Below are 25,102 nucleotides of genomic sequence, written 5' to 3' on the forward strand. Positions count from 1 at the left end.
GTCAAAATATCCGGGAACGTTTCTCCTGCAAAAACGGGAATTTTCCCTTAAAAATCTGGGACTTTTCCCAGCCAATAGCAGCGTGCCCCGCCCCAAACCATCTAATCACCACGGGTCTCCCCTCAGGAACACCGGACCCCCTGTGCACCGATCTAACCAATCACCGCGCGTCTCCCCTCGGCAACTCCCGCCTTCTTTGCCTCTATGCAGCCAATCACCGTGCACTGCCCCCGCCCCTTCTCTGTCAATCACCATGCCCTATACGAAACCAACCAATTACCGGGCTTCTCCCCTAAGCAACTCCCGCCCTCCCCGCGCGTACCAGCCAATCATAGCCGAGCACGAAGCAGCGCCCCTTGACCCCGGGGCCGGGCATGGAGCGGGCGCCCCCTCCCCCCCCCCCGCCCCCCCGGGACCCCCTCAGGGACCCCCGGGAGCCGCCCCGGGCTCGGGCGGGTCCTGCGGGAGGCGCTGGAGAGAGCGGGGGAGGCGCTGAGAGAGGACGGGGGGCTCCGGGAGCTGCTGAGGAGGCGCAGGAACAGGTGAGGGGTCCTGGAGGGGTCGTGAGGGGAATTTGGGGAGCGGTCTTGAGGAGGTTTGCGGGGATTTGGGGAGGGTCTGGGGGGAACTTGAGGGGGTTTTAGCGAGGTCTGGGGGTGCTGGGGGGGCTATGGGGGGAATTTAGGGAGGGGTCCTCGGGGGGTGTCACGATCCGTCACAACCTGCAGGCAAACATCTCGCTTTGGTCAGCTTGCCTCCCCCACACACCTGCCCGGGCTGGGGGTTTCAGTGCCAGTCCTTGGAAGGAGCAGAGGGGCCTTTTCACATGGGGGTTCCATGTCTCAGTCCTTGATGGAGAGGCTCCTTACATCTCAGTCTCTGTCCCAGTGGTTGTAAAACAGGTGAGGGTCTTCTGTGGGGGGACCACCTGAAACTCAGGAGAAGTCCAGCCAGGCCGAGAGGTGGGACAGCTCCCAAGGCTGTTGTTGCACAAAGGGCACGGTGCCCCTTCTTCTTCTCCTTGGGCTCAGAGCAGCACACAGCAAACATCACCTGTGAGAACAATGGTTTAGCAACACTCTCAGGTCTCAGGCACATGACTTTCTCCCTTGGAGCCAGAGATTTCAGACAGGGGGGGTCTTCTCTTCAGTGGTCCCCCAATGACGATCATGAGGCAGATGAGGGAAAATTCAGACAGACTCTCACACAACCCCGTGACTCACAATTGTCTTGAGGGATCTTCATCAGCAGAACTCTGGAGCATCATTGATGAGTCTGCAGAACTCGCCGTACATTGGTAGTATAACCCGGAAAAATCGAGACGATAGAAAGAGAGGAAAAAGAGAGTGAGAGAAGGAAAAGAAAGGATAGGAGAAGGAGGTGGAAAGGGAAACAATAAACAAACATAATATTGATTATCATAACAATTTTCACAAATGGTTGATTAATTAAAACAATATTACTTTTAAAACAATATTTAAAGAGTTATAACCAGTCACAAACAATCAAAAGCAAAAGCAATCAACACATATTAATACAAGCATTAACTTAAAAAAATTATTTTCTAAAACAATTCACTAAAAATCGAAAGTAATTTCCTCAAAATCATAAATAGAAATCAAGGATTATTCCAAAACACATAGGCTTCATTCATAATTGCCTTGTGTCAAAGTCTTGGGGATGTCCATAGCGTAAAGGACATCAGCCAAGTTGTGTGCATTAACTATAGACATCAATCTTGTCAGCTGTTTCATGCTCCAATTCATAATGAATGGGACTGCTGATAAAATAAAACCAAACAGAATTAGAATCAAAAGGATAACAATGGCATGGCACACACTGTTCAGGGCACCTGTGGCAGTAGGAGATCACCTAAAAGAGTATCCCACCACCTGTGCTCGGCATCTTCCTCCACTCTTTCCATGACACGATGTATCTGTCTCACATTGTGATGAACAGTCACCAGGGTTTTCTGTCCATTTTTCTGAATCTTCTCCAGGATTTCAACCAAGTCTCGATGGAACAGCAGTTGTCTTACCAAAGTGAGATTCACCCCAATAGGAGTAGGCATCAGTTTGTGAATCAGTGTGTAGTTAGATTGCAACAGGTAGTGAGAGGTGAGTGGAGCTTCATAAGAGAAATCACATCCTGTAATCTTGGTAAAGTTACAAGCACAGAAATTGGAAAGATTTTTAGTATCTACTACAACATTCTCTACGAATACAAAATCACAAATGGTTCTAAAGCATGCACATCTATTGCCTATGTATATAAGGACTGTTTCAGAAATCTTGTTAGGACAAATTTCAAAATGACACATATTTTGCTCTGTGTCTAAACAAATGTCTTGAGCTCTGATTGCATTGATTTCACAGATGAGCCCTTGTTGTTCTCGGACAATACAAGATTCTAAATTGACAGTTTGCCATTTCTCACCTGTGGAGAGCTTTATTAATAGTTGGTTAGCTGAGAAAGGCCATACTGACATAATGCCGCTGGTTAAGCTGAGAGAGGGAAGTCGGCAGTCAGCAAGCTGAAAGGAAAATGTCAGCAATTAGCAATCAGTGACCTTGCTGCAACATGAGGATAGGGAGTAGTGATTATTCCTGAATATCTCCTAAGAATATGTAGAAAGTATCAAAAGTAGAACCATAGGAATGCAGAAGTAGGTGTAGCTGCTGATATGTAACTAACCAATCCTGAGCTCAACTTTTGCAATATGCATGAAGTTCATTACGAACTGTATTTAACCCACCGTGCTGATCAATAAAATGGGGCCTGTGATGATCAATTGATGTCCTGGTCTCCTTCCTTCGTCAAATGGTGGAGAATGCGGGCAACACTGCGGGCAACGCTGCGGGCAACGCTGCGGCAACGTTGAACCTCTGTCCTTTTTTCTCGGATTAAAAAGAAAAAGGGAACTCGCCACAGTCGAGGAAGTTGGATGAGGGTCCCTGCAGCTGGGACGGTGCCGGATTATAAAAGCACCCTTGAGGATCACAACAGTGACTCAAGCCATCTACGTGCTGCCGGAGCCTGGAGAGCTGCAACAGCGCGCGCTGATTAATAGGTATGGATAGGCAAGCGGCATACGATCTCTTCTCCTCATATTTAGAAAGGCGAGGAGTAAAAGAGATAGATATAAAAAAGGAATTACCGGGGTTATTAGCTTACAGCCATGCTAAAGGTATATTTAGTAACCCGCACACAGTTCATGAGCTATCAGAGTGGAAAAAGTTTGGAGAAATAGTGTTGGATACAATGATAGATGGTGATAAGTCAGCTAAAAAATTCGGGAAGTTATGGCGGGTGGTGTATAATACGTTACTTCAGCAGGTCTCTGAGAGAAAGGCAGCAGAAAGGGCGACAGAAGCTCATAAGAGGAATATAGGATATGGTCGTGAGGATGATCCTTTAGCACCTTCTGTAACTAGGATACTTATGCCTAAGAGTCCCCAGCATAGTGGTGTGGAGGATTTGCCTATAGACATAGTGGAACCGTCTGCACCCCCCTTGTCAGAGGGGGAAGATGAGTCGGATGGGGGAGGTAAGAGCAAAGAAGCTTTGCCTCCGCCGCCGGCTTCAGGCGGGTCGGATGGTGGGGGTGGGAGCAAGCCAGCTTCGCCTTGGCTGCCAGCTTTGCCTCCGCCGCTACCCCCGAGCAGGCCGGCTCTGGTTACAGCTCCAGCGGGGGGGCCGCTTCCCCCGCGTGAGCCAACCTCTGCTTCACCGCCTTCCCCGTGTGAAAACTCGGTGTCTGCACTGAAATGCCAGCAGCATAGCACCCCCAAAGAGCCAGCTCCCATCCCAGGGGCACACCGTGATCTATGGGGGGAAATGGCTAATCAAAGGAGGGATGCTTGGGCTGCTGTGGCAAAAGAAGTAATGCAAATGGGGGATGGCGAGGCAGTGGAAATAGCTTCTAGCCTTGCATGTCCGGTTACGTACATACCACAGTATGATGCACAAGGGAATCTTATGCATAATATAGCAGCATATTCTCCCTTAGATTGGAAGTTGTTAACCCAGCTATGTTCCACGGTTAGTCAGTTTGGAGTAAAAAGTGAACCTGTTAGGCAAATGTTAGATTATCTCTTTAATACTCAGATTTTATGCCCAAATGATTTAAGAGGAATAGTGCGTTTAATATTCACTCAACATCAGCAGTTATTGTTTAATGCACATTGGCAAGCGTTAGTAAATGAATTGGTTGCTGTACAACGGGCTCAGGGAGACCCATTGCATGGGGTAACAGTGGATGAGCTCATGGGCTTAGGGGCATATTTGCGTACAGAGGCACAGATGATATCGGGACCAGATAAGCTTAGAGAGGCTATGCGATTAGTGCGTACAGCAATAGATATGGTTAAAGAGCCAGGAGGGTTACCAGCTTACATGGGCATTAAGCAAGGTAGGGAAGAATCATTTGGAAATTTTATCGATAGGGTAGCTACTGCTTTAGATCGGGCCGGTGTGGCAGATTATCTTAAGGGGGCACTATTGAAGCAGTGTGCCTTGCAAAATAGTAATCCTGCAACCCAAAGAGTGTTAGCTACTTTGGGAGCAAATTGGACCATTGAGGAAGCATTAGAGCGAATGGCATTAGTACCAACGGCTTCGCAGGCATTCATAGTAGAGGCTCTAAAGGAATTAGGATTGGGGTTACAAAAGCAGGCAGAGTCTAATCAGAATCAGGTGTTAGCTGCCCTTGCTCCTCTCCGAAGCGGCTCATTCACGCAAGGAAGTTCAAAGCCATTTATCAAGTGTTACCGGTGCGGCACTGAGGGACACACGCCGAGCCTGCAGAGCAACTGTTATATGGTGTCAACACTGCCGATCCAGCTCCCACAACACCACGGCTTGTAGGCGCCGCTCGGGAAACCATCAGCAGAGCGCGCTTCACGGGGGCCGCGCCCAGACACAAGTTGCCGCCATGACATCGGAGACACCAGCTGCCGCAACATTGCTGCCACCTCCTGTCTGCAACCCGCAACAACAGGGAGCCTCGGTTTGGACTTATCAGATAATACGTGAAAATGCCCCAAATAACCCCAAACAAATGCAAATAACCCCAAAAAAACCAAAAAAAAACCCCACCCAAATTAAACCCAAAAACCCCCGAATGATTTCAAGTACAACAAAAAAAATCCCATATACACCAACATAACTCCCAAGAACCCCAAATAATTCCAAATAAGCCCAAATAAACAGAAATAAACCAAATAAAACCCAAGAAAAACCCCAAATAGTCCATAAATAACCGCAAACAAGCCCTAAATAAACCCAAAGAAACCCCAGTTCCTCCGGTCCCCACCCCAAAACAGATCCCGACCAATCAGAACGCGCAGCACTGATGACGATCCTCTTGCTGGGCACAAACTCAGAGCACTGGGCCCGCTCAGCGATTTTCAGCCAATCAGCGCCCGGCCCGACTCTGACTCATCACTTGCCAGCCACAGACTGAAATAAACAGGGCCAGGAGACTTCTTCTCCTTTTTAATGCCTTTATTAAAAGTGATCAGCTCAGGATTGGGCGGCTCGGCAGGGCTGCAGTCCCTGTCGCGTCTCCCAGGGCAACTCGGAGGAGGAGGATATGCGCAGCTCTGTCCACTAGGGGCAGAGCCGGGGGATCCAGTCTTCGTGGGAGCTTTAAGGCGTAATGTCCCCGTCAGGTGTTGCTTTTGAGCCTCGGCGGCCACCCTGGTCCCGGCGTTGGGACCACTCCCTGCTCAGGGCGAGAGGGGCTCCGAAAGTGTTCAGCATCTCTGCAGGCTCAGCACTCGGCTCCTCACGTCCAGACATCACTTTAGTCTCTCAACTCTTATTTGGCTCGTTGTTTTTGGGGTTTTCTCGTTGCATTTCGAGTCAGGGTCCCACAAAGCATTCTGGACTTTGGAGTCACTTTGCATAACCCCCCCCACCCTCTCAGATGTCTTCCCTATGCTGGAAGAGAGCACAGCCTCGGGGAAGGGCCATCCACCGCACCCAGCCAGGGCTTTTACTAATACAAAAGAGGAGATAAGCCTCCATGACCCGGTATTACAATAACAAAGCACTAAGAACGCTGGCAGAGACAGATCGTGCTGCGTCCCTGTAAGTCTTTCTCACAAAAAAATTATTAACCGAATTTTTGTTCATAACAGTCCCCTCTCTTTTTCTTTGATTGAGCTTAAATTCTTAAGCTCACATCAACTCACAATTTTTTGTTTTGAATCTACTATAAATCTCTTGTGCACTTTGGTAATCATGGTTACTTAACCTTGTTACTTTTCTTGGTTTTTTCAGGTTGGTTTGTACAGCCAATACTGTTTTACTAAAATAGATAAATAAGCATAGTAAAAAGAGCAATCCTCCAAGTCTACACATAGTGAGAAAAACCACCTTTTCCCATACATATTTTCTGAAAATCTCTAAGTTCTCCCACCCACTGGGATCAAGTGTAGGAGTTTGATTTTGATCATTTGCACGTGCCAATCTTTTTATTTCATTTGAAATGTCCCTAATTATTGAATTCTTTATTTTTAATACTGCCTGGAGCCGGATGACTTTGTTCAACACAGATTTTGGGATCCGAACTTGGCTTTTACAATTTTGGATTTTCCTAATTTCTATTTCACTTTCCCAGTTTTGTTTAATTTCTCCCAAATCATTATATATAGGAACTCCCAAACTTGATCCAATTTCTTTGGGTAATAAGAAAATTGGTGTTATCACCCTAGCAATGCAGTTGCCAGATGAAATCAAACTTAGGGGTTTAGAGCTCCCCTGAAATGTGTTCCAAAAGGGGTTTATCTCTTTTCCAGTACACTCACATAAATACTTGTAACAAACAATTCTTACCATTTTCACCATTTCATTGCTTTTTACTAGATCTGCTGAGCTTGTTTCAGCAGCATCACATTCAAAGCACAACCAGGCTTCCTCTATAGGGCACTCTCCCAGGAGTGGCTGCCTAAAAGTGGCAGTATTCTGGGCTATCCAATACACTCTCTTATTTTTCTGATAAAGGACCAATTGGGAGAGGTTAACACAATCAGGGTTAGAACTGATGTGGACTCTAGACAAGGAGCTCACTTCCTCTTCATAGCGGGTTTGGTAGCCTTCACTGCACGGCTCTCCTGGACTCCCCTGAGCACCACCAGCAATCACAGCCATCATTACTACCCTTCCCAAGAGTCCAGTATGGGTCATCTTGCACAGCCTGCCCACCCGGCCTTGCCTCTTGGGGAATTTTACTGAAGAGAAGCTTTCAAGCTCTTTAGAGTCCCTTCTACCCGCTTCTCTGGTTAAACCTCTCTTGGTCTGTTCCCTACAAATTTTAGTTTCCCCTAGGGGAGTGTTCTGTAGAGGATTAACCTGGAGTCTTTAGAAATATATTGGGGAACTTAAACTAGAATTACTTATTTACAGCCTTAAACTTTTTACTAGCATAATTTACACAAAACAGTTTTGAAACATTTTAAGCAATATTAGAACTCTGATACCAATTTTTCCTATACAGTTCAGTCTTTTTGACTCTTCCTCCTGAGAGTCAACTTTAAATCTCAGTATACTCAGGTGAATTAGTTTGTGTAGCAGATGAATCTTGTCCAGCGCCGGGGAGTGAGAGTGGTGTGGACTCTGGCCCAATGCCAGAGGGAAAAGCTGATGTTGTTTCTGGTCCCGTACCTGGGGGTGAGACTGGCCCTTTTATTCTTGTAATATGAGTCCAACCTTTTTCTTTGGTCCGCACAGCTGAATTAGTGATCAGGAGCACCTGGAAGGGGCCTTCAAATTTAGGCATTAGTGTTCCCGTATTCCATGATTTTATCAAAACCCAGTCTCCTGGGCTAATGTTGTGAACTTTTGTGTCAAGAGGGGAAGTTTGAGGAAGGTATCCTTTCTTTCTAGGTCCTTCCAGAGTTCTTCCAATTATTTCTAACAAATGACACACCCTCTTGTAACAGCTTTAGCCAGGCTATATACACTGGATCTCCTGGTTCTAAAGCTGCTTCTTTGGCTATCTGATCAGCCAGTCGGTTTCCTCTAACTTCAAAACTGTCTCCTCTCTGGTGCCCCTTTATATGGACCACTGCTATTTCTGTAGAGCTTCTAATACTGATCTAACTAGGTTCTCATGGGCTAAGCTTTTTCGCTTCGAACTTAAATATCCACGTTCTTCCCATATTTTCCCAAATGTGTGAACCGTCCCATACGCATATTGGGAATCCGTATAAATGGTTCCCCGGTCCCCCTCCAGTAAATCCAGTCCCCTTTTCAGGGCATAGATTTCGCAACTTTGGGCTGACCAGTTTGGGGATAATTTCCCTTTTTCTGCAATTTGTAATGTTTCTCCATCTATAATGGCATAACCTGAAGCTCTTTTTCCATTTACTACCCTTGAAGAGCCATCTATGAATAAGCTTTTTCCAGTTGCTAGAGGCTGATCTTCCAAATCTTCTCTTACTTTTGTTTGGAGATAAACCAATTCAAGACAATCATGTTCTAAATTCTCTATAGGCTCTCCCATTAGGAATTGTGCTGGATTGAGGGCATTTGATGTGATAAATTCTAAGTCCTCTGTGTTGATTAGTATTATCTCATATTTTAATATTCTAGCATCGGTTAACCACTGCTGAGCCTTCTGTCTCAGTACTGCCTTAAGATCATAAGGAGTATGCACTTTAATTTTTCCTTGTAAGGTCAATTTTTGAGTCTCCTCTATCAGGATTGCGGTTGCTGCTATGGCTTGTATACAAACTGGCCAGCCTCTAGCCACTGGATCTAACAATTTGGATATGTATGCCACAGGTTTCCTGCACCCTCCCCACTCTTGAGTTAATACTCCATAGGCTATACCTCCTTCGGCACTCACAAACAGGTCAAAGCCCTTCCTGAGGTCTGGTAAGCTTAGGACCGGGGCAGAAGACAGTTTGTTTTTTAAGTTTTCCAATTGTTGATCATCTTCAGCTGTCCAAATTAGGGGTTCTGGATCCACTAGCTTATTGTACAGAAATTTCACACTCTGTGTATATTGATCTAACCATAACTTACAATACCCGAACAAGCCCAGGAGTTTTCTCACATCTCTTTTAGTTTTCGGGGCCGGAAGAGCTAAAATACCTGAAATTCTGTCAGGGCTTAGTTTCTTATACCCTCCCCCTATTATGTGCCCCAAGTATGTTACTTCTGATTGCACAAATTGTAGTTTCCCTTGGGAAACTTTTAGTCCTTTCTCCCCCAGAAAATTCAAAAGCTTAATACTAGTTTGTCTGACCTGATCTTTTTCTTTTCCTGATACCATCAGGTCATCAACATACTGCAGGATCTGCACTTCTTTTTCAGGGACAAATTGTTCCAACAAACTCTCTAAAGCTTGTCCAAAGAGATTGGGGGATTTGGTGAACCCCTGTGGTAATCGGGTCCACCTTAGCTGTTGTCTCCTCTGGGTACTCGGGTCCTCTCATTCAAAGGCAAACCAATCCCTACATTCTGTTGCCTGAGGACACGCCCAGAAAGCATCCTTCAAATCTATAACAGCGAACCAAGCATGTTCTCTTGGAATTCTGCTTAGGAGACTATACGGATTGGGCACAACTGGATGTCTGGCAATGGTTCTTTTGTTGACTTCCCTTAAATCTTGTACCAGCTTATATTTCCCTTCAGCTTTCTTAACTGCCAGTATAGGGGTATTATGTGGTGACATGCAGGGTTCTAAAATTCCCTCTTGCAACAGTTGTTCAATGACTGTAGCAAGCCCCTTCTTTCCGTCTAGGGAAATTGGATACTGTTTAACCCGTATGGGTGAGGTATCATCCTGCATTTTTATTGTTATCGGTGGAATGTCTAATAAGCCTCTCTTTCCCCCCTCAGCCCATACCTCAGAATTTATCTCTGCAACATCTCCTTGAGATAACTTCATCACTTGTACTACCATCCTCCCTTCCCTTGGGACAATCCCAACCCCCAAATGAACTTACAGATCCCGTCCTAACAAACTTTTTTCTAAGTTAGGCAGATAAAGAAAATTAGCTTTACATTGCCTTGAGTTCCCAATTATTTTCACTTCTTCAATCACTGATGCTCTAAATGGTCTTCCCTCCGCACCCAATACTTCACAAAATTTTCTCCCAATTTCCATACCTTTTGGTATTTTGTTGAGACAGGACTTATCTGCCCCTGTATCAACCAAAAATTCAAATTCCTCATTTAGGGGTCCCACTTCAAAGTTTACCAAGGGCTCTTCTAGATATTGCATCGGGTCCCCTATATTAAAAAGCCCCTGGCACCCCTAGTCCTCCCCCTTAAGAATCCTTCCTAAATTATCTTGTTCCCTGGCTATTGCCTCATCGAGACTGAGCTTTCTACAAAACCTCCTGATGTGTCCTGCCTCCCCACAGTAATAACACTATCGTCCTCTCAAAGGGACTTGAGGTCTCTCAATCCTTCGTGCACCTGCCAGTACTGGCCTGTCTCTGCCTCCTCCTGGTGGTGTACCCGCCCCCCCTGCACTTTCCCTAGCTACAGCGACCATGATCTTAGCCTTGGCCTTTGCCTTTTCTTCCTCCCTCCTTAAATACACCTTCAATGCCTCTCTTAATAACTTATTTATGTCCTTTGCTTGCCACTCTTCCATCTTTTCCAGTTTCCTCCTTATATCAGGCCAAGATTTGGTAACAAATTGGACTTTTAGTAGCATTTGACCTTCTGGGGTGTCTGGGTCTATTCTAGAGTACAACTGGAAGTTCCGCTTTAGGCGGTTAAGCCAGGCAGCAGGAGCTTCCTCTTTCTCCTGTGTGCCCTCAAATGCCAATTGGGTGTTAGTTCCTTTGGGAACTGACTCTTTGATCCCCCGTATTATCAAAGACCTATATTCCATCATGGCCTTCCTCCCCTCCTCCTGGTTAGGGTTCCAGCTGGGATCCGTTAGTGGCAATTTCTGTTCACCTGATGGCACCTGGGGTCCTGGACGGTTATCTTTCTCCCAAATTCTTATGCCAGCCACCCTAATCATCTGGACCTCTTCTGGGGAAAATAATATACTCAGGATGGAATTCATCTCCCCCCAAGTGTAGATATTTGGACCTAGAAATTGATCTACTTGGTTAGCTATGCCCACTGGGTCCTCAACTAAATGCCCCAACTCTTTCTTGAATCCTCTCACCTCAGAAGCAGTTAGGGGAGCATTCACAAAGCCAACACCTCCTGCTACTCCTCCCATAGGAACCTCTCTGAGGGGAAAGAGTCTCTCTGCCTTGGAGGTCTTGGATCTGGTGCTACAGTACGGCCCATCTTCAGATGCCAAACTACTTTGAGGGATATCTGGGTTACCCTGAATTTTCTGCCCATCAGCAGGTGTATTTGCTGATAGCTGTTTATTGGGCGAGGAGACATTTGTGCCCCAACTAGGAGGAGGTAAAGGGACAGCAATAGGAGGGGGAGAAGATCTTGAGTGAATATTAAGTGCAGCTGGAGAAGGGGTGGAGAATCCAGCAGGTGGAGTAGGCCCTTGTGGTGGTGCAGACGGAACTGGAGGGGATACTGGGTTTATCATAGCGGAAGCTGAAGAGGTAGAAGGAGGAGTTTGAGCAGGTGGTAATGAGATGGCAGCCGGGGGAAGAACCGGACCTGCCATTTGAGGTGCTTGAAGAAGAGGATTATAAGGTGGAGGGGCAGAAGGAGGCAGATAATCCAGGGGATCCCATCTTTTACTAGTCCTATCATCCCCTCCTTCATTCCCCTCTTTCTTCCTCTGTACCTTACAAATTCACACCCCTTCATCCCCAACAGCGCTCTTTAACCAGCAGGCTACATACAATAATTGCTCAGGATCAGTATCTCCTCGAGCTGTCAGATAATTATTTAATTGTTGGCACATCCACTTATCCTTTGTCCCACACCAAGGCCATCCTCCTTGTAACTGTAATTCTGGCCACACTTCCATACAATAATGGATCATTTTCGCTTTATCTAATCCCTCCGTGGCCTCTATAGAATCCCATTTTACTAGCAGTTCTCCTAAGGGACTATTGGGAGGTATGTCCCTCAGCCTCTTGCCGGTCTTTTTACTATTACACCCTCCCATTTTACAGGTCTGAACAGTAAAAAATCCCAAAGGTGCCTTTACTGACCGGTAATTTCAAAAAGAACCTTCTTTGAGGAGCTTCAGCCTCCTCCACTGAAACTTCAAATTTCTGCCTGATGCTCAGGACTTTATACTGAAACAACTGCCCAATCTCTTGATTGCCCAACTTTCCCCACGTCAGGTCTTACATCTATCGGGACTTGAACACACGAAACCTCGGCCTAAGAATCCGGGTCCTCAACTAAGTGCCTGACTCCCTCAGTCAGGAAAAACAACTGCCTGATTTTTAGTTTGCCTAACCCGCCAATTTTTAGGCTTCGCCGTATCAGGACTTAAAAGCAAACCACAGCCTCCTTCGCTGGGGTTTGTGCCTGGCTCCTGCGCCAGGACTTACTTTTGCCTGCAGGGCTTGTGAGCTACCCGAATCCTTCTCGGGACTGACAAAATCTTACGCGGATCCTTCTTGAGACTTACAAATGCTACCCGAATCCTTCTTGGGACTGACAAATCTGCCTGACTTCCCTCTGTCAGGGCCTATTTTGGGTGCGTGCCACTCATACAAATATTCCCTCCGCACGCCCGGAGGGGGGGGGCCCTTTATTCCCCCTTGGGAGACGACTCACTCACGCTAATTCCAAGCACCGCCCCATGTTCCCGGCCGGCTCCTTCGCAGGAGTCCGGAAACGCGGTACTGAGAGGTCCGCTCTCACTTCGAAGGTCCGGCTGCCGGCCTTCATCTCATTCACACACACATGCGCAAGTCTCCCGCTCCCGCCACCGGCGTTCTCACCAATCCGGTGCTCCGGTGCTCCGGTGCTCCTCGGTGTCGTTGCTCCTGAGCCGATCCGTCTGATCCTGGTAGCCAGCTGTCCTGAAGTCCAAGATGGCCAGTCTTGAATCTTCTTGCGGCGTGGCTACCCCGGACGAGCGCCCCCAGCTGAAATAAACAGGGCCAGGAGACTTCTTCTCCTTTTTAATGCCTTTATTAAAAGTGATCAGCTCAGGATTGGGTGGCCCAGCAGGGCTGCAGTCCCTGTCACGTTTCCCAGGGCGACTCAGAGGAGGAGGATATGCGCAGCTCTGTCCACTAGGGGCAGAGCCGGGGATCCAGTCCTCGTGGGAGCCTTTAGGGCGTGGTGTCCCCCGTCAGATGTTGATCCTTTGAACTTCTCAGATGGCTGGTCCCGGCGTTGGGACAACTCTTTGCTCAGGGCGAGAGGGGCTCCGCATCTCTGCAGGCTCAGCACTTGGCTCCTCATGTCCAGACACCACTTTAGTCTCTCAATTCTTATTTGGCTCGTTGTTTTCGGGGTTTTCTCGTTGCATTTCGAGTCGTGGTCCCACAAAGCATTCTGGACTTTGGAGTCACTTTGCATAACCACCCCCACCCTCTCAGGTGTCTTCCCTATGCTGGAAGAGAGCACTGCCTCGGGGAAGGGCAATCTACCGCACCCAGCCAGGGCTTTTACTAATACAAAAGAGGAGATAAGCCTCCATGACCCGGTATTACAATAACAAAGCACTAAGAACCCTGCCAGAGACAGAGACCTGGCTGCGTCCCTGTAACTCTTTCTCACAAAAAGTATTAACTGATTTTTTGTTCATAACAGCATGGAATGATTTTCTCTGCACAGCCGGGCTATTTGTGAAAGAAATTATCTCTGTTGCACATCCTGGCCAGAACCAAGGAATGCTTTGACTCTCTAACACTAAAGAGATTCTTGGAGAGTTTTTGTTTTCCCTGCCAGTTTAAGAGACAAAATTATAACATGAGAAAAATTTTTCTTAATATTCCCACTTTATATTGTCAGATAGGTTTGGGATAGAAGTGCAAAAATCAATTTTTGGTGGGGGTTTTTCCATGTTTGCCTTTATATCACATTTTGCAAAATTGAAAAGCTTTAACCATAGTACTTTAAACTCATAATACTTGTAACTGTTAAATAGTTCATACTTTTTTTAAAAAAAGCAGATCCCGGTGGGGGGGGGCACATGTGACTCACCAGATGGCTGCCCTGGAAGAGAAGCTCCATTCCAGGCACCCAGCAGAGGAGCTTTAGAAATGCAAATGAACACTGCTGGGCAAAGTGTGGACAATGCACCTGGGTCTCTTGCCTGGGGCAGGAATTGGGCTGATTCCCTCTGCCCCTCACCCCAAGCTCTGCCTGCTGGCACTGATGGAATTTGCACAGCTCAAGGCAGGGCCCAGGGGGAGGATATCTGACCCTGCAACACAAACGGGTGAAACTGCAAAGGGAAACAGCAAATGGACAATGTTGGGAAAACTTCACTATAAATAAGTGGGGGGAGTCATCCCTCTGCCCACTCCAACATGTGCTGGCACTGTCTGTGTTATATAGGTTATATTAGAGCAGTGGGGGTTTTTTGCTAGCAAAAATTCAAGGAAATCAGTTGGGAATCCAAGGATTTGATGATTTAGTTAGACAAAAGAAGTCAATTGATGCAGCCCTGGCTGGAGAGAGCGGCCCAAAATGGGGAAAAGCTGAAAGGCTACCAGAACAAATCCTACAACACCATGGACCAGCCCCTGGGAACCCGAACCAATTCATATCAGGAGCCACAGAACCCATTTCTCATTTCAATGGCATCATTAGATTACAAGCTGCCCTCGCAATAACCAACCAGTGAGCTCCAGGTCCTGACCTTCCTGCCGACCAATCCACTGAAATGAGGAACACAACACTTAACCATGGGATGGGATCAGATCATCTGTTAGCAGAAAAAAGAGGAGTTTGTGGAAAATTAAATGACTCAAACTGCTGTTGGCAAAGAGATGACAAAGGAAAAGTGATGAAACAGATAGCAAAGCAAACAAGAAAGCAGCTCATGTATTGCTCCAAACGTGGAAAGGATGGGAATGGGACACGCTTTTGTGGCTCCCTGGCAGACCATGGGTTAAACGAATGCTGTTTCTCCTCTGCAGTGCTACAGCAATTCTCATCTTTTCACCATGCTCCACACCTTGAGAGTGCAGCTCATTCAGCAGGGAAGCAAGGGGATACAGGCGGCAGCCGGGCCTCCTGATCCAGAAACGACTACAAAAGGAAAGGTAATGGGGCACAGAGAAGAATCCCAAAACCAAGGAAGACTCTGTAAGGAAAAAAGAGAAAAAAATCTGATAATAAAAAGAAAATAAAATAAAAAAGAAAAAACATTCACTGAGTGAATCTGCCTGGAGATTGGGTCAGGGACTCATAGATAAGGAAGGGAGAAACCATCAGTTTCAACAAATGTTGGTATTTAACAGGGACTGCTGCTCACAGAAAGTCCCGCTAAAATTCCTAAACTTCAGGAATTTTATACTTCAGGAGAACAAAGACTTAACAGAGCCATGAAAATCAACTGTTATACAAAAGTGGGGGTGAACATTAACGAGGACATGCAGTTTGCGGATCGGGAGGTCTGAACCTTCCAAGCACCTCAGCCAGGGGGCAAAGGGAGAGGGAGATGAGGCTGGGAAAGTGAGGATAAAAAGGAGGCTGCGAATTACAACAATGGCAGAGAGTGTATGGCAAATGCCTCACGGCCTCTCCCTCTGCTCAGCAATAAAGTCACTTTTACAGGACTCCTCTGTCTCCTCTGGGCACAGAAACCTCCGGCCACGCGAATTTCCCCACACAGCCCCGGGCACGGGGCAGCCCCCTCTGTCCCAGCCACAGCAACCGGGCCGAGCCAGCGCTGCTCCGGCAGCGGCTCCTGCCGAGGCAGCGGCCGCAAGGAGACCGCGGGCAGCCGCTCCCACAGCGCCCTCACGCCAGCGGCAACACGGGCCGGACACGGCACAACGAACCCGCCCGAGCCCCCTGCCGCCCCCGAGGCCCGCAGCCAGCCCCGAGCCCCCGCACAACCCAGCGCGGCTCCCACCTGCGCTGCGGCCGCCTCCGAGCTCCGCCGCTGCCTCACCGCGCTCGGGCCGCCGCCGCCGCTCCCAGGACCGCAAACACGCTCCCCGACAATTGCGCCGCTGCCTGGCCATGGCCACCCTCAACCCGCCACCGGGACCAGGCTCCGCCCCTCTCCCACCAATCAGTGCACCACAACCGCGACTGACGGCACCATCGCCTAATCACAGCTAGGGGCGGGCTCTGCACACGGCACAGCCCCGCCCCACGTTCTCAGGGTTCCCCGGGCTCCGTGAGGGCAGAGCCGGAGCTGAGGAACAGCCCTGGAACGGGCCCGGGCCCGAGGGGGATTGAGCTGAAAACACAAACAAACTTCTCCGCAGCTCCCGCCACGGCTTTCCCGCCACTGCGGTTCCGGTGGCTCCGGCTCAGCGGGAAGCCCTGGACCCTCACTTCTCCTACCCATAATTAGGAGCATCAGTGCATCGCTTTGATTTCCCCCAAAAAGAGAAAACCGCCCCAAAGCCCTGTGGATGTATGGGGGAGGGAAGAGATTTCTGGCAAAAACTTCCAAAACTCAGAGCAGGATAATGGGAAGTAAGTGAAGACCCTTACATCCAGCTTTCCTCCAGGCCTCCCTCCTCCCGGCTGCACCTCCTACCCCGGCAGTGCCGCAGACAGGGAATGGGGCCGGGCACAGTTCATGCCCTGGGGCTTCTCCCTCTGCTCAGGGACAGGAGTCGCTCCCCTGCTGCATCCTGGGCTCTCTCCCACCAGAGACTTCTCCAGGAACTTCAAGCTGAGTCCATCCCACGGGGCACAGCCCCCTCCAAGTGCTGCAGCGTGGGTCACTGTGCCCCGGGGTCAGTCCTGCCAGGACAGGCTGCTCCAGCACAGCCCTCTGGCCACGGGGTCACAGCCTCCTCTCAGGCATCGCCATGCTCAGCGTGGCTGCTCCCGGGTTTGCAGGGGGATCTCTGCATCCCCGTTGATCTGCAGGGGGATCTCTGCATCCCCATGGATCTTCGCATCTGGCACTGGCGTATTTGGAGGCACCAGGAACAGGCTGAGCTCTGCCTGAAGCTCTACTCATATTCCCTACACCCTTCCCATCACAGGGAGGGTTTTACCTCCTCACAGCTCCCCGGGCTGTGTTTGCAGTCCCTCCTCATGTGGGATCTCTGGGCCTTTTCCTCCCCATTGGATTCTTGTGCCATGGAGCCGTTCCAAATGGCCTCTTCCACGAGGTTCTGTGGCAGGGATTTGTTCTCCCTGGTCTCTGTCCGCAGCTCAGTGCCTGGGGGAGGAAGGACAAGGAGAGAAAGAGACAGGGAGAAGGGAAAAGGAGAAGGGAGGAGGAAAGGAAGGAACAAGGGAGGAAGGAGATGGGAAAGGAACGAGGATGGATGTAGGACAGAATGAGGAGAAGAAGGAGGGCGGACAAGGAGAAGATGGGATTTGCCTCCATGGCAGAGGGAAGGGGAAGGAGATCCCCCCAATCCATCCCTGGCAGGATGGCGTTGGCAGTGAGGCTGTCCTGCAGCGATGCTGGGCTGGGAGATGGAGCAGCAGAGAGGGGAAAGGGGCAGTGATTCCTCCTGCCCTGCCTGGCTGTCCCAGCCTGGAGCGTCCTGGCGCTGCCGAGGCCCTTGGAGTGTCCGGCACTCCGGAACCCGAAGCTCACGGCTGCTTTATAAAGCTGACAAAGTCGGCAGGATGGGTCTGGGTATGATCTGCAGCAAACTGGGCTTATTGGTACAGGAACAGGGCACAGAGCTGAACAGGGCCCAGGGACAAAGACAGGGTGCAAGCTGAGGGCACAGGGGGTTTTTATATGGGGTAGTGAGGGTGGAGCTGAGGGTCAGGGTCCAATGGATATGGGGGAAAATGGTGCAAAGGAGGAGTTAAGGGTCAGGTCAGCTAATGGGGAAACAGGGGCAGAGGAATGCAGTAAATTAGGGCCAATGGAGGGACAGAGAGGGAGAACATTCTAGGGAAAAACCAAAGATTGGTAATAGGGTTTTAACCAGGGTAATTATGCCAATGGGGTAACATAACTTTCCATAAATCAGCATGTGCCTGCAAAGATCTATGGGAGAAGCAAGCTTCTCACCATAACCTTGAAATCTATTCTTCTTATTGGAGACCAGTCCCCCAAGGGTGGGAGATTGAGACTACCATGGGCCTCCACACCAGTGCATCTTCCTTTTCCTTGCAGCCTCCTTCTCCTCCATCCAGACAAAGTTTAGGATCAACAAATCCTGGCTTTGGGGGAAGAACAAAGGGTGAGCACCTTGGGTTTTGTGAGAAAGGAGCCTCACTCTTTAGAATTTTTGAAAGTTTATTAAGGAGTAATAAGGGATAAATCAGTAACAGCGCTGGGTGCTTGGCGATGGCCAGAGGCACACCGGTTAACCACAGCAACTCTTCTTGTCTAGTTTTTTCATTGTATTGTTCAAATACATATTCATAATGGTTATACACATTCAAACATTTCTCTGAACTCGTTTACATGTTCCAGGAATTCTTTAGGTTGGTGTGACCCCCAACTCACCCTTTTAGAGCACATGCTGGAATCGTGGATTGCTGTTTTGAGGGTTGTGTGTCACTCCCTCACAAGGGCCCCTGTTCTGTGGTTTCAGCAGGTGACAGTTATTGACAGTGGAAGGGTCAGGGGCAGGGGTCCTCATCACATCCCTTCCTTAAATGTTGTCTGACCATGCAGAGGGTTTTAGCTACTTCCACAAGTACTTGAAATGAACATTAGCTATTTCACAAATATCTCTGAAGTGTTATTGTCAGTTATTTACAAAAATAAAAGCATTAATTATTATTTCACAACTACAGCTACTTCTGCAATAGTTAACATTCTAATGCACAACACATGGCATCCACTTTAATATTTTGCAAAAGACAAAACGATAATGTATGTTTTTCACACTCTCCACAAACTCAAATATCATCCATAAATGACGTTCTGAGGATATGAGCTACACAGGGGCCAGGGCATTGGCCACAAAAAACTGACAAATTTTACTAGAGCAAAAGAAGTTAAAAGTGATTAAAAACTGTACTCTATCAAAATCCGTGTGATTAAGAATATTTTGCAGAAGTCAGTACATAATAGCAAAAGCCAACACTACCCAGTTATTTATAACAAACCCAGGGCAGGTTTTTCCCTTGCATGGAGCACTTGGGCCTTCCCCGGGCCCCTTCTGCCCTCGTGCAGAGCCGGTGGCATTTTCCAGCACACCCAGTTTGTAACCAAGAGCCGGGTGCAGCCGAGAAGGCTCCAAGCGCCTCCTTCCAGGCTGACTCTGCAGGTGCCGAGGCTGCTCTGGGCTCTGCCAGGGCTCTGCTGGGGCTCAGCTCTGGGCCAGGCTGGGCCCGCTCTCCCCTCACATTGCTCCGGGCAGCTGAGGCACAGTGGGAGAAGGAAGGGACACGGCAAGGCAGTTGAGGGTTAAGAGAGTTTTTATTCAAACAACTGCCATAACGAAAAGGCTCTCCTAACTACCATAAACTACCAATGCTAACTACCATAATCAACTACAGTGCTAACTACCATAAGTAACTACCCATGCTCACTACCATAACTAACCAGTTGTCCTGACTACTATAACCGAAAGCTGTTCTCAAGGGCTTCATCTCCTCTGCTGCTCCCTCAATTGTTTCGCTGCAGTGATCAGAGGGGTCAGGCTGGAGAGAGGCTTGGCGGATGATAAAAATGGGGGCTGCCCAAAGCATAAAAAGGAAAGAAATGAACTGTTACTTTCCAGAGTCAAGTTCCTCACAGGAACTTGAGGAACTTGACTCTGTTGCAAAAGGACAAAGGGAAATGCTTTGAAACTCGGGAGAGGGAAGCAGGCTCAGATTGGATCTAAGGAAGAATTTTTTAACCAGCAGAGTGGGGAAACACTGACAGAAGGTGCCCAGAGATGTGGGAGGTGCCTCCTCCCTGGAAACATCCAAGCTCAGGTCAGGCAGGGCTCTGGGCCCCCTGAGCTGCCTGAAGATGTCCCTGCTCGCTGTGGGGCACCAGGCCCAGATGAGCTCCAAAGGAGCCTGCCAAGCCACAGCAGGCGACGATTCTGCTTGCTCTGCATGTGGAACGCAGCCAGACTGGAGACTGTTGGAGGGGGCCCACAAGAAAACCCTTCCCTGGCGCTGCTGCTTCCCCTGCAGCCCCTGGCCCTCACCTGCAGCAGCTCCTGGGCAGCCCAGCGCCGCTCCTCGTCCGCCTCCAGGCTGCACTCGAGGCAGTCCCGCAGCAGAGCCGACAGGCGCCGGGGCTGCTGCAGCTGCGAGCTCCTGTTCTGCCGGATCAGAGCGGGAGCCTGCAGGGAAAGCAAACTCAGCGCTCTGCCAGCTCCCTTCACACCCACACGGGCTCACATCCACCCCGGGGCCTCAGCCCCAGCTCCAGGGGCACTTTCCTCCCTGCCACAGATGCTGCTCACAGCTCATTTTGCTATGCCAGCCAAAAAACCCAAACCCTGGGGCTGCCACAGCCACTGCAACATCCAAATGATCTCGCCTTGAGAGCCAGTTCAATAGGCTGACTCTGTCAGTAGGAACCTCCATCAGAAATAACACATTTTGCTTCTCCAAATGTTGGCACCAGCTTTACAGGCCATTTTCCAGAGTCAGTGTGGTCTGCCTGTGGTATTTCAGAGGATTCTTACTTCAAGTGCATCTCTGCAGTGCCACTGACACTCAAGTAAATGCATTCCTGATGCCCCATCCCAGAAACTGCCAGGCAAGAAACAGGAGGTTTGTGATGCTGAAAGCTCAGGCTTGGTAACACAGAGAAAGTAGCTTGGACTAGGAAAGAGATATGTTAGACTATGGGGATGTTAAACAATCATCTTTATGTTTTCAACAAGTTTCCCAGTGAGAAGAATCAGGGGGAAGATCATCTCACAAAACCATTTTAGAAACTTCTGCAGAAAACTTGTTGGGTTTGGGGCTGGGATGTGGGGTTGGTGTGGGGTTTTCTTGCAAGGTAACATTAGAGCTGATGCACTTGCTTCACATTTTCCGGTCATCCTCACAGCCAGAAGAGCGGCAACAACATAAATCCCAAAGAAAATTGTTGCTGGAGATTGCAGAATCTTCGTCTGTGCTGAGGCTGGAGTCCTCTGGGAATTCCCTTCCCATGTGCAGAAACCTCCAGCTGCTGCTCCCAGTGCAGGGTCCCCCTGTGCTCACAGGCCTCTGGCAGCCACTGCAGAATTTGCCTCTTACCATGGCCGCCATTTCCCTGAAGTAAGGAGGTTCTCCTTCCACCATCTCAATGGTCACAGTGCCAAAGGCCCAGACGTCCACCTTGGGGCCATAAGGAGATCTGGTCACAACTTCTGGGGCCATCTGTCACAGACATCTTTTGTGAAAAATCCTTTCTTTAGGACTTTTCCCCCTTCTGGGAAGCTGAGGCCCCAGAAGAAGAATGTAAACAGTGGTGCTCTGCTGATGTGAAATGTAACAGGTGCACCTGTGATTGGCCCATGTTCCATGTTTACAATTAAGGCCCAATCAAAGACCAATCTTTCTCTGGGACAGATCAGAGAAAGCTCTGTTGTTATTCATTCCTATTCGATTCCTAGCATAGCAGCTTCTGAAACTTGTCTCTCTATTCCTTTTAGTATAGTCTTAATGTATTATATATCATAAAATAATAAATCCAGCCTTCTGATCATGAAGTTAAGCCCCTCATCTATCTCTTCACCCCTGAAGACCCTTGCAAAGCCTGGTAACAGCCATCCAGTGAGCAGTGCCCACCATGGAGCTGCGCTGGTCCTGCTCAGGGCTGAGCTGAGCGCTGAGGCCAAAATCAGCTGAGGACAGAAACAAACCCTGTCAAAGGCAGCTGGAATGAGGAAACCAAGCACCAAGATTCCCCACTCTCAGTCTGAGAGTGCAGTAGTAAAGTCAGCTGGAAAAGCTCTCAGGGCAGTAGCCAAGGGAAGATGGAACTGGACCCTTCAAGAAACCATTGAGGAAGGGGCGGGGGATGTGAGAGAGAAGAGGGGAAGGAGGCGGGAGGAGGAACGAGGAGGAGCGGGAGGAGCGACTGAACCGGGAGAGGAGAGGTGGGAGGAAGAGGAGGGGGAGATGAGGAGAGGAGCAGAAACAAGAAAAGTAGCGGGGACCCCCCGGCCTTCATCGAGGTGTCCACGGGGGGGCCAGGAAGATGTGGAACCCCCAGCCAGGTGTGGGGGTTCTGACCCCCACACGGGGGGCTCTGACCCTTGGGGTCACCCGGGATTATCCAGCGTGGATCCTCCCACGGGAGATGGAGATGGAGCAGCGCACGGAGCTCGTCCCGCACCGGGCACTGCGGGATCCGCGGGCAGCGACCCCTCCCCCCGGGCCCAGCCCCCACCCTTTGTCCCCCTCCCTTTGCTCAAATCCGTCCCATCGCCCCCCCAAACCCCTCCCCATCGTCCCCCCAATAAACGGCCCCGGGCCCAACTGGGAAGCTTTATTGGGAGCACTGGGAGCAGGCACTGGGCGGGGGCAGAGCGCCAGCGGGGCTGGGGGGACACGGGACCCCCCAAGAATCAGCGGAGCGGGGACGGAGCGGGGGGTCCCGGCCGGGCCCGAGCACACGGGGAGGGGCTGCGGCCGCCGCCGGCTCAGGAGCTCTGTGGGCACAGAAAAGGGGGTGACACCGGGCTGGGGGCCCCGGCGAGAGCGCACACGCTCCGCCACGGCGGAGACGCCACCCCCGGCACCCGCCCTGACCTTCTTGCGCAGGGAGAAGCCGAGCCCCAGCGCCAGGAAGACGAAGCCCAAGACGAAGCCCCCAATCCCCATCAATATCTTGATGCGGGCGGCGTCCGGCGGCATCTCTGGGGGGTCCGCAGGGCTCAGCCCCCCAAAACCTCTCACCGACACCCCGAGCCTCTCCCAGTGTCCCCTCCAGGCTCATTCCAGTCCCTCCCAGTCGCATCCAGCATCCTCTAAACCCCCTACCCTTTGCACCCAGCGCCCCCAAACTCCCTCCCAGGCACACCCAGCACCCCCAAAGTGGCTCCCAGTGCCCACCAGGACCCCCCCAGCCCCACCCCACCCTCCCCAGCATCCCCCAAACCCCTGCCCAGCCCTTGTCCAGCCCCCAGCCCCTCTCCCAGCTCCAGCCCGGCTCTCTCCAGCTCCCTCCCAGTGGCTCCGCCAGCGCCCCCAGGGGCTCCCCCGTACCCCAGTGCCGCCTCAGGGGCTGCTCCAGGCTGACGTGCTCCACCTGGCAGCTGTAGCTGAGCCCGCGCCGGGTGGGGGTTTCCAGCAGCACCAGCAGCTGGTAGGTCCAGTCCTCGTTGGGAACCACGTCGGTGGCCACCACGTGCTCCGAGAGCTCCTGCTGGCCCTGGAACCACCTCACCTGGATGGCAGCAGGGTAGAAATCCATCACGGAGCAGAGCAGGCGGTCGGGGCCGGGCTGGGAGCTCGAGGGGGGAACCAGCGAGATGGACACACTGGGGGGCACTGGGAGAGACAGAGAGAGTGGGGACACACTGGGATCAGCTGGGGGGCACTGGGAGAGAGAAGGGAGGGCTGGGAATGGACTGAAATGGACTCGGAGTGACAGGGAATGGATTGGGGAATGTGGTGGGAGGGATTGGGGATGGGCTCGGATGGATTGGGAATGTGCTCGGAGGGAGTGGGAGAGACTGGGAGGGAGTTGGGTGACACAGAGAGATGGGAAGGAATGGGGGAACTGGGAGAGAGGGTGGAGTTCTAAGAGTGAACTGTGAATGAACTGGGAAGAGACTGGGAATGGACTGGGAGAGACTGGGGAGGAACTGGGCATGGTCTTGGAGGGACTGGAATGGCACTGGGAGGGATCTTGGTGGCACTGGGAGGAACCGGGAATAAAGTGCGCGGCACTGGGAGGCCGAGTCCGGCGCGAGGCACTCCGTGCTGCGGGTCTGCCTGGAAACAGATGAGTCATGAACATGATACGATCTCATTGGTTGCCAAGCGTCAACTTTACGGGTCGCTGAAATGGACGCGCGGGGGGGCACCGGGAGGGACTGGGAGGATCTGGAGACCCCGGGGGTCGGCACAAGGAGGGCTGAGGGCTCTGGGCCGATGCCCAGGGAGATTTTGAGGGGCTCCAGGGTTACTGGCAGGGCAGGCCCCGAGGGGACGCACTCTCCCTCGTGCTCACCTCGGCGCTCCGTGATGAACGGGGTAAAATTCTTGTACCAGCACCGGCAGAACCAGTCAACCGCAGTCCGTCTGTCCTCCATGAATACCGCGTTGCTGTTCCAGCGCTTGGCCAACTTCTCCCCATAGCGGGTGAACCCCACAAAGTGCCCCACGTCGCTGTCGAACATTATGAACTGATCCCGGTTGTAGATGGATCTCTGGACGTACTTCACCTTCTCCGTGCCGTTAATGAAGTAACACTCGGACTTTGTCATCCTCTGGAACACCCCTGAGTGTGCAGGACACAGGTCAGGGGGTGCCAACCCACCACCCTCTCCCAGCATCCCCAGAGCTCCGGGCCCACCCCGGATCCCCACTCCGCACAACCTGCGCCCCTCGGCCGCCATGGGACCCTCCTGCCCGCGCTGCCGCTTCCTCTTTGCCGCCCTTCCCCCATTTCCCCTTCCACATCGTCTCCCCTCCCACCTCCGGCCGCTCCCCAAATCACTTCTGGGGTCCCATTTCCCCATTTTCCCACAAATTTCCCAATCCCCAGCCCCGTCCCGCTCAGATATGGTGTCCCACCTCCGCTTTTGCCCCTTCCCCACCCTCTCCCACCGCTCCCTCTCCTCCCCCCACACCTCAGGCCCTCCCGCTCTCCCTTAGGGGGTCCCCTCCTCCTCCCCCTCCATTCCGGGTTCCCCCCTTCTCCCCCTTCTCCCCCCCTGTCCCAGCGCCTCCCGCCTCCCGCTCACCCGAGAGCTCCGCGCCCGCAGCCGGGGGGGCTCCCAGCACCACCAGTGCCGCCAGCAGGGCCCCAGCTGTCGCCCCTCGCCCCATGGCCGGGGCCGGGCAGGGAGCAGCAGCCCCAAAGCAGCCGCGCTGCGCTGGGAGCGCCAGTCCGGAGCAGGGCGGGCTCGGCAGCGCCGCGCGCTCTCATTGGCTGCCGCCGCTTCCGGGCAGCGATCGGCCACGGGCTCTGCCCGGCAACCGATGAGGCAATCCAACGTTCAGAGCTCTC

General features: G+C 51.0%; 2 protein-coding genes across 2 annotated transcripts in view; both read right to left on the bottom strand.

Moving 5' to 3' along the window:
* LOC141725844 (uncharacterized) overlaps positions 1–16,021 on the bottom strand; it is a 55,806-nt gene extending 39,785 nt beyond the window's left edge. Inside the window, exon 1 of the transcript XR_012577456.1 lies at positions 15,950–16,021. The gene's annotated coding sequence lies outside the window, so the exon portion shown is untranslated. The remainder of the gene's footprint in view (positions 1–15,949) is intronic.
* A 3,696-nt stretch (positions 16,022–19,717) lies between these two features.
* On the bottom strand, positions 19,718–24,930 carry LOC141725739 (class II histocompatibility antigen, B-L beta chain-like). The gene is made up of 7 exons (XM_074529772.1): positions 24,837–24,930; positions 24,101–24,370; positions 23,131–23,415; positions 22,438–22,781; positions 21,175–21,255; positions 20,155–20,264; positions 19,718–19,742 (listed from the first exon to the last, which is right to left on the bottom strand). Exons 1-7 carry the CDS (start codon positions 24,919–24,921, stop codon positions 19,718–19,720), a joined length of 1,200 nt encoding a protein of 399 aa, XP_074385873.1. The 5' UTR covers positions 24,922–24,930.
* Positions 24,931–25,102: the final 172 nt, after the last annotated feature.

This window comes from Zonotrichia albicollis, chromosome 31 (genome assembly GCF_047830755.1).
Source record: "Zonotrichia albicollis isolate bZonAlb1 chromosome 31, bZonAlb1.hap1, whole genome shotgun sequence".
NCBI lineage: Eukaryota > Metazoa > Chordata > Aves > Passeriformes > Passerellidae > Zonotrichia > Zonotrichia albicollis.

Coding starts and splice junctions, on each gene's coding strand:
- LOC141725739 (XM_074529772.1), bottom strand. CDS start 24,921: ATGGGGCGAGGGGCGACAGCTGGGGCCCTGCTGGCGGCACTGGTGGTG. Junction 22,782..23,130: donor GCCCCTGAGGCGGCACTGGG/GTACGGGGGAGC, acceptor CGGACCCCCCAG/AGATGCCGCCGGACGCCGCC. Junction 21,256..22,437: donor TGGCGCTCTGCCCCCGCCCA/GTGCCTGCTCCC, acceptor TATGGCCCCAAG/GTGGACGTCTGGGCCTTTGG.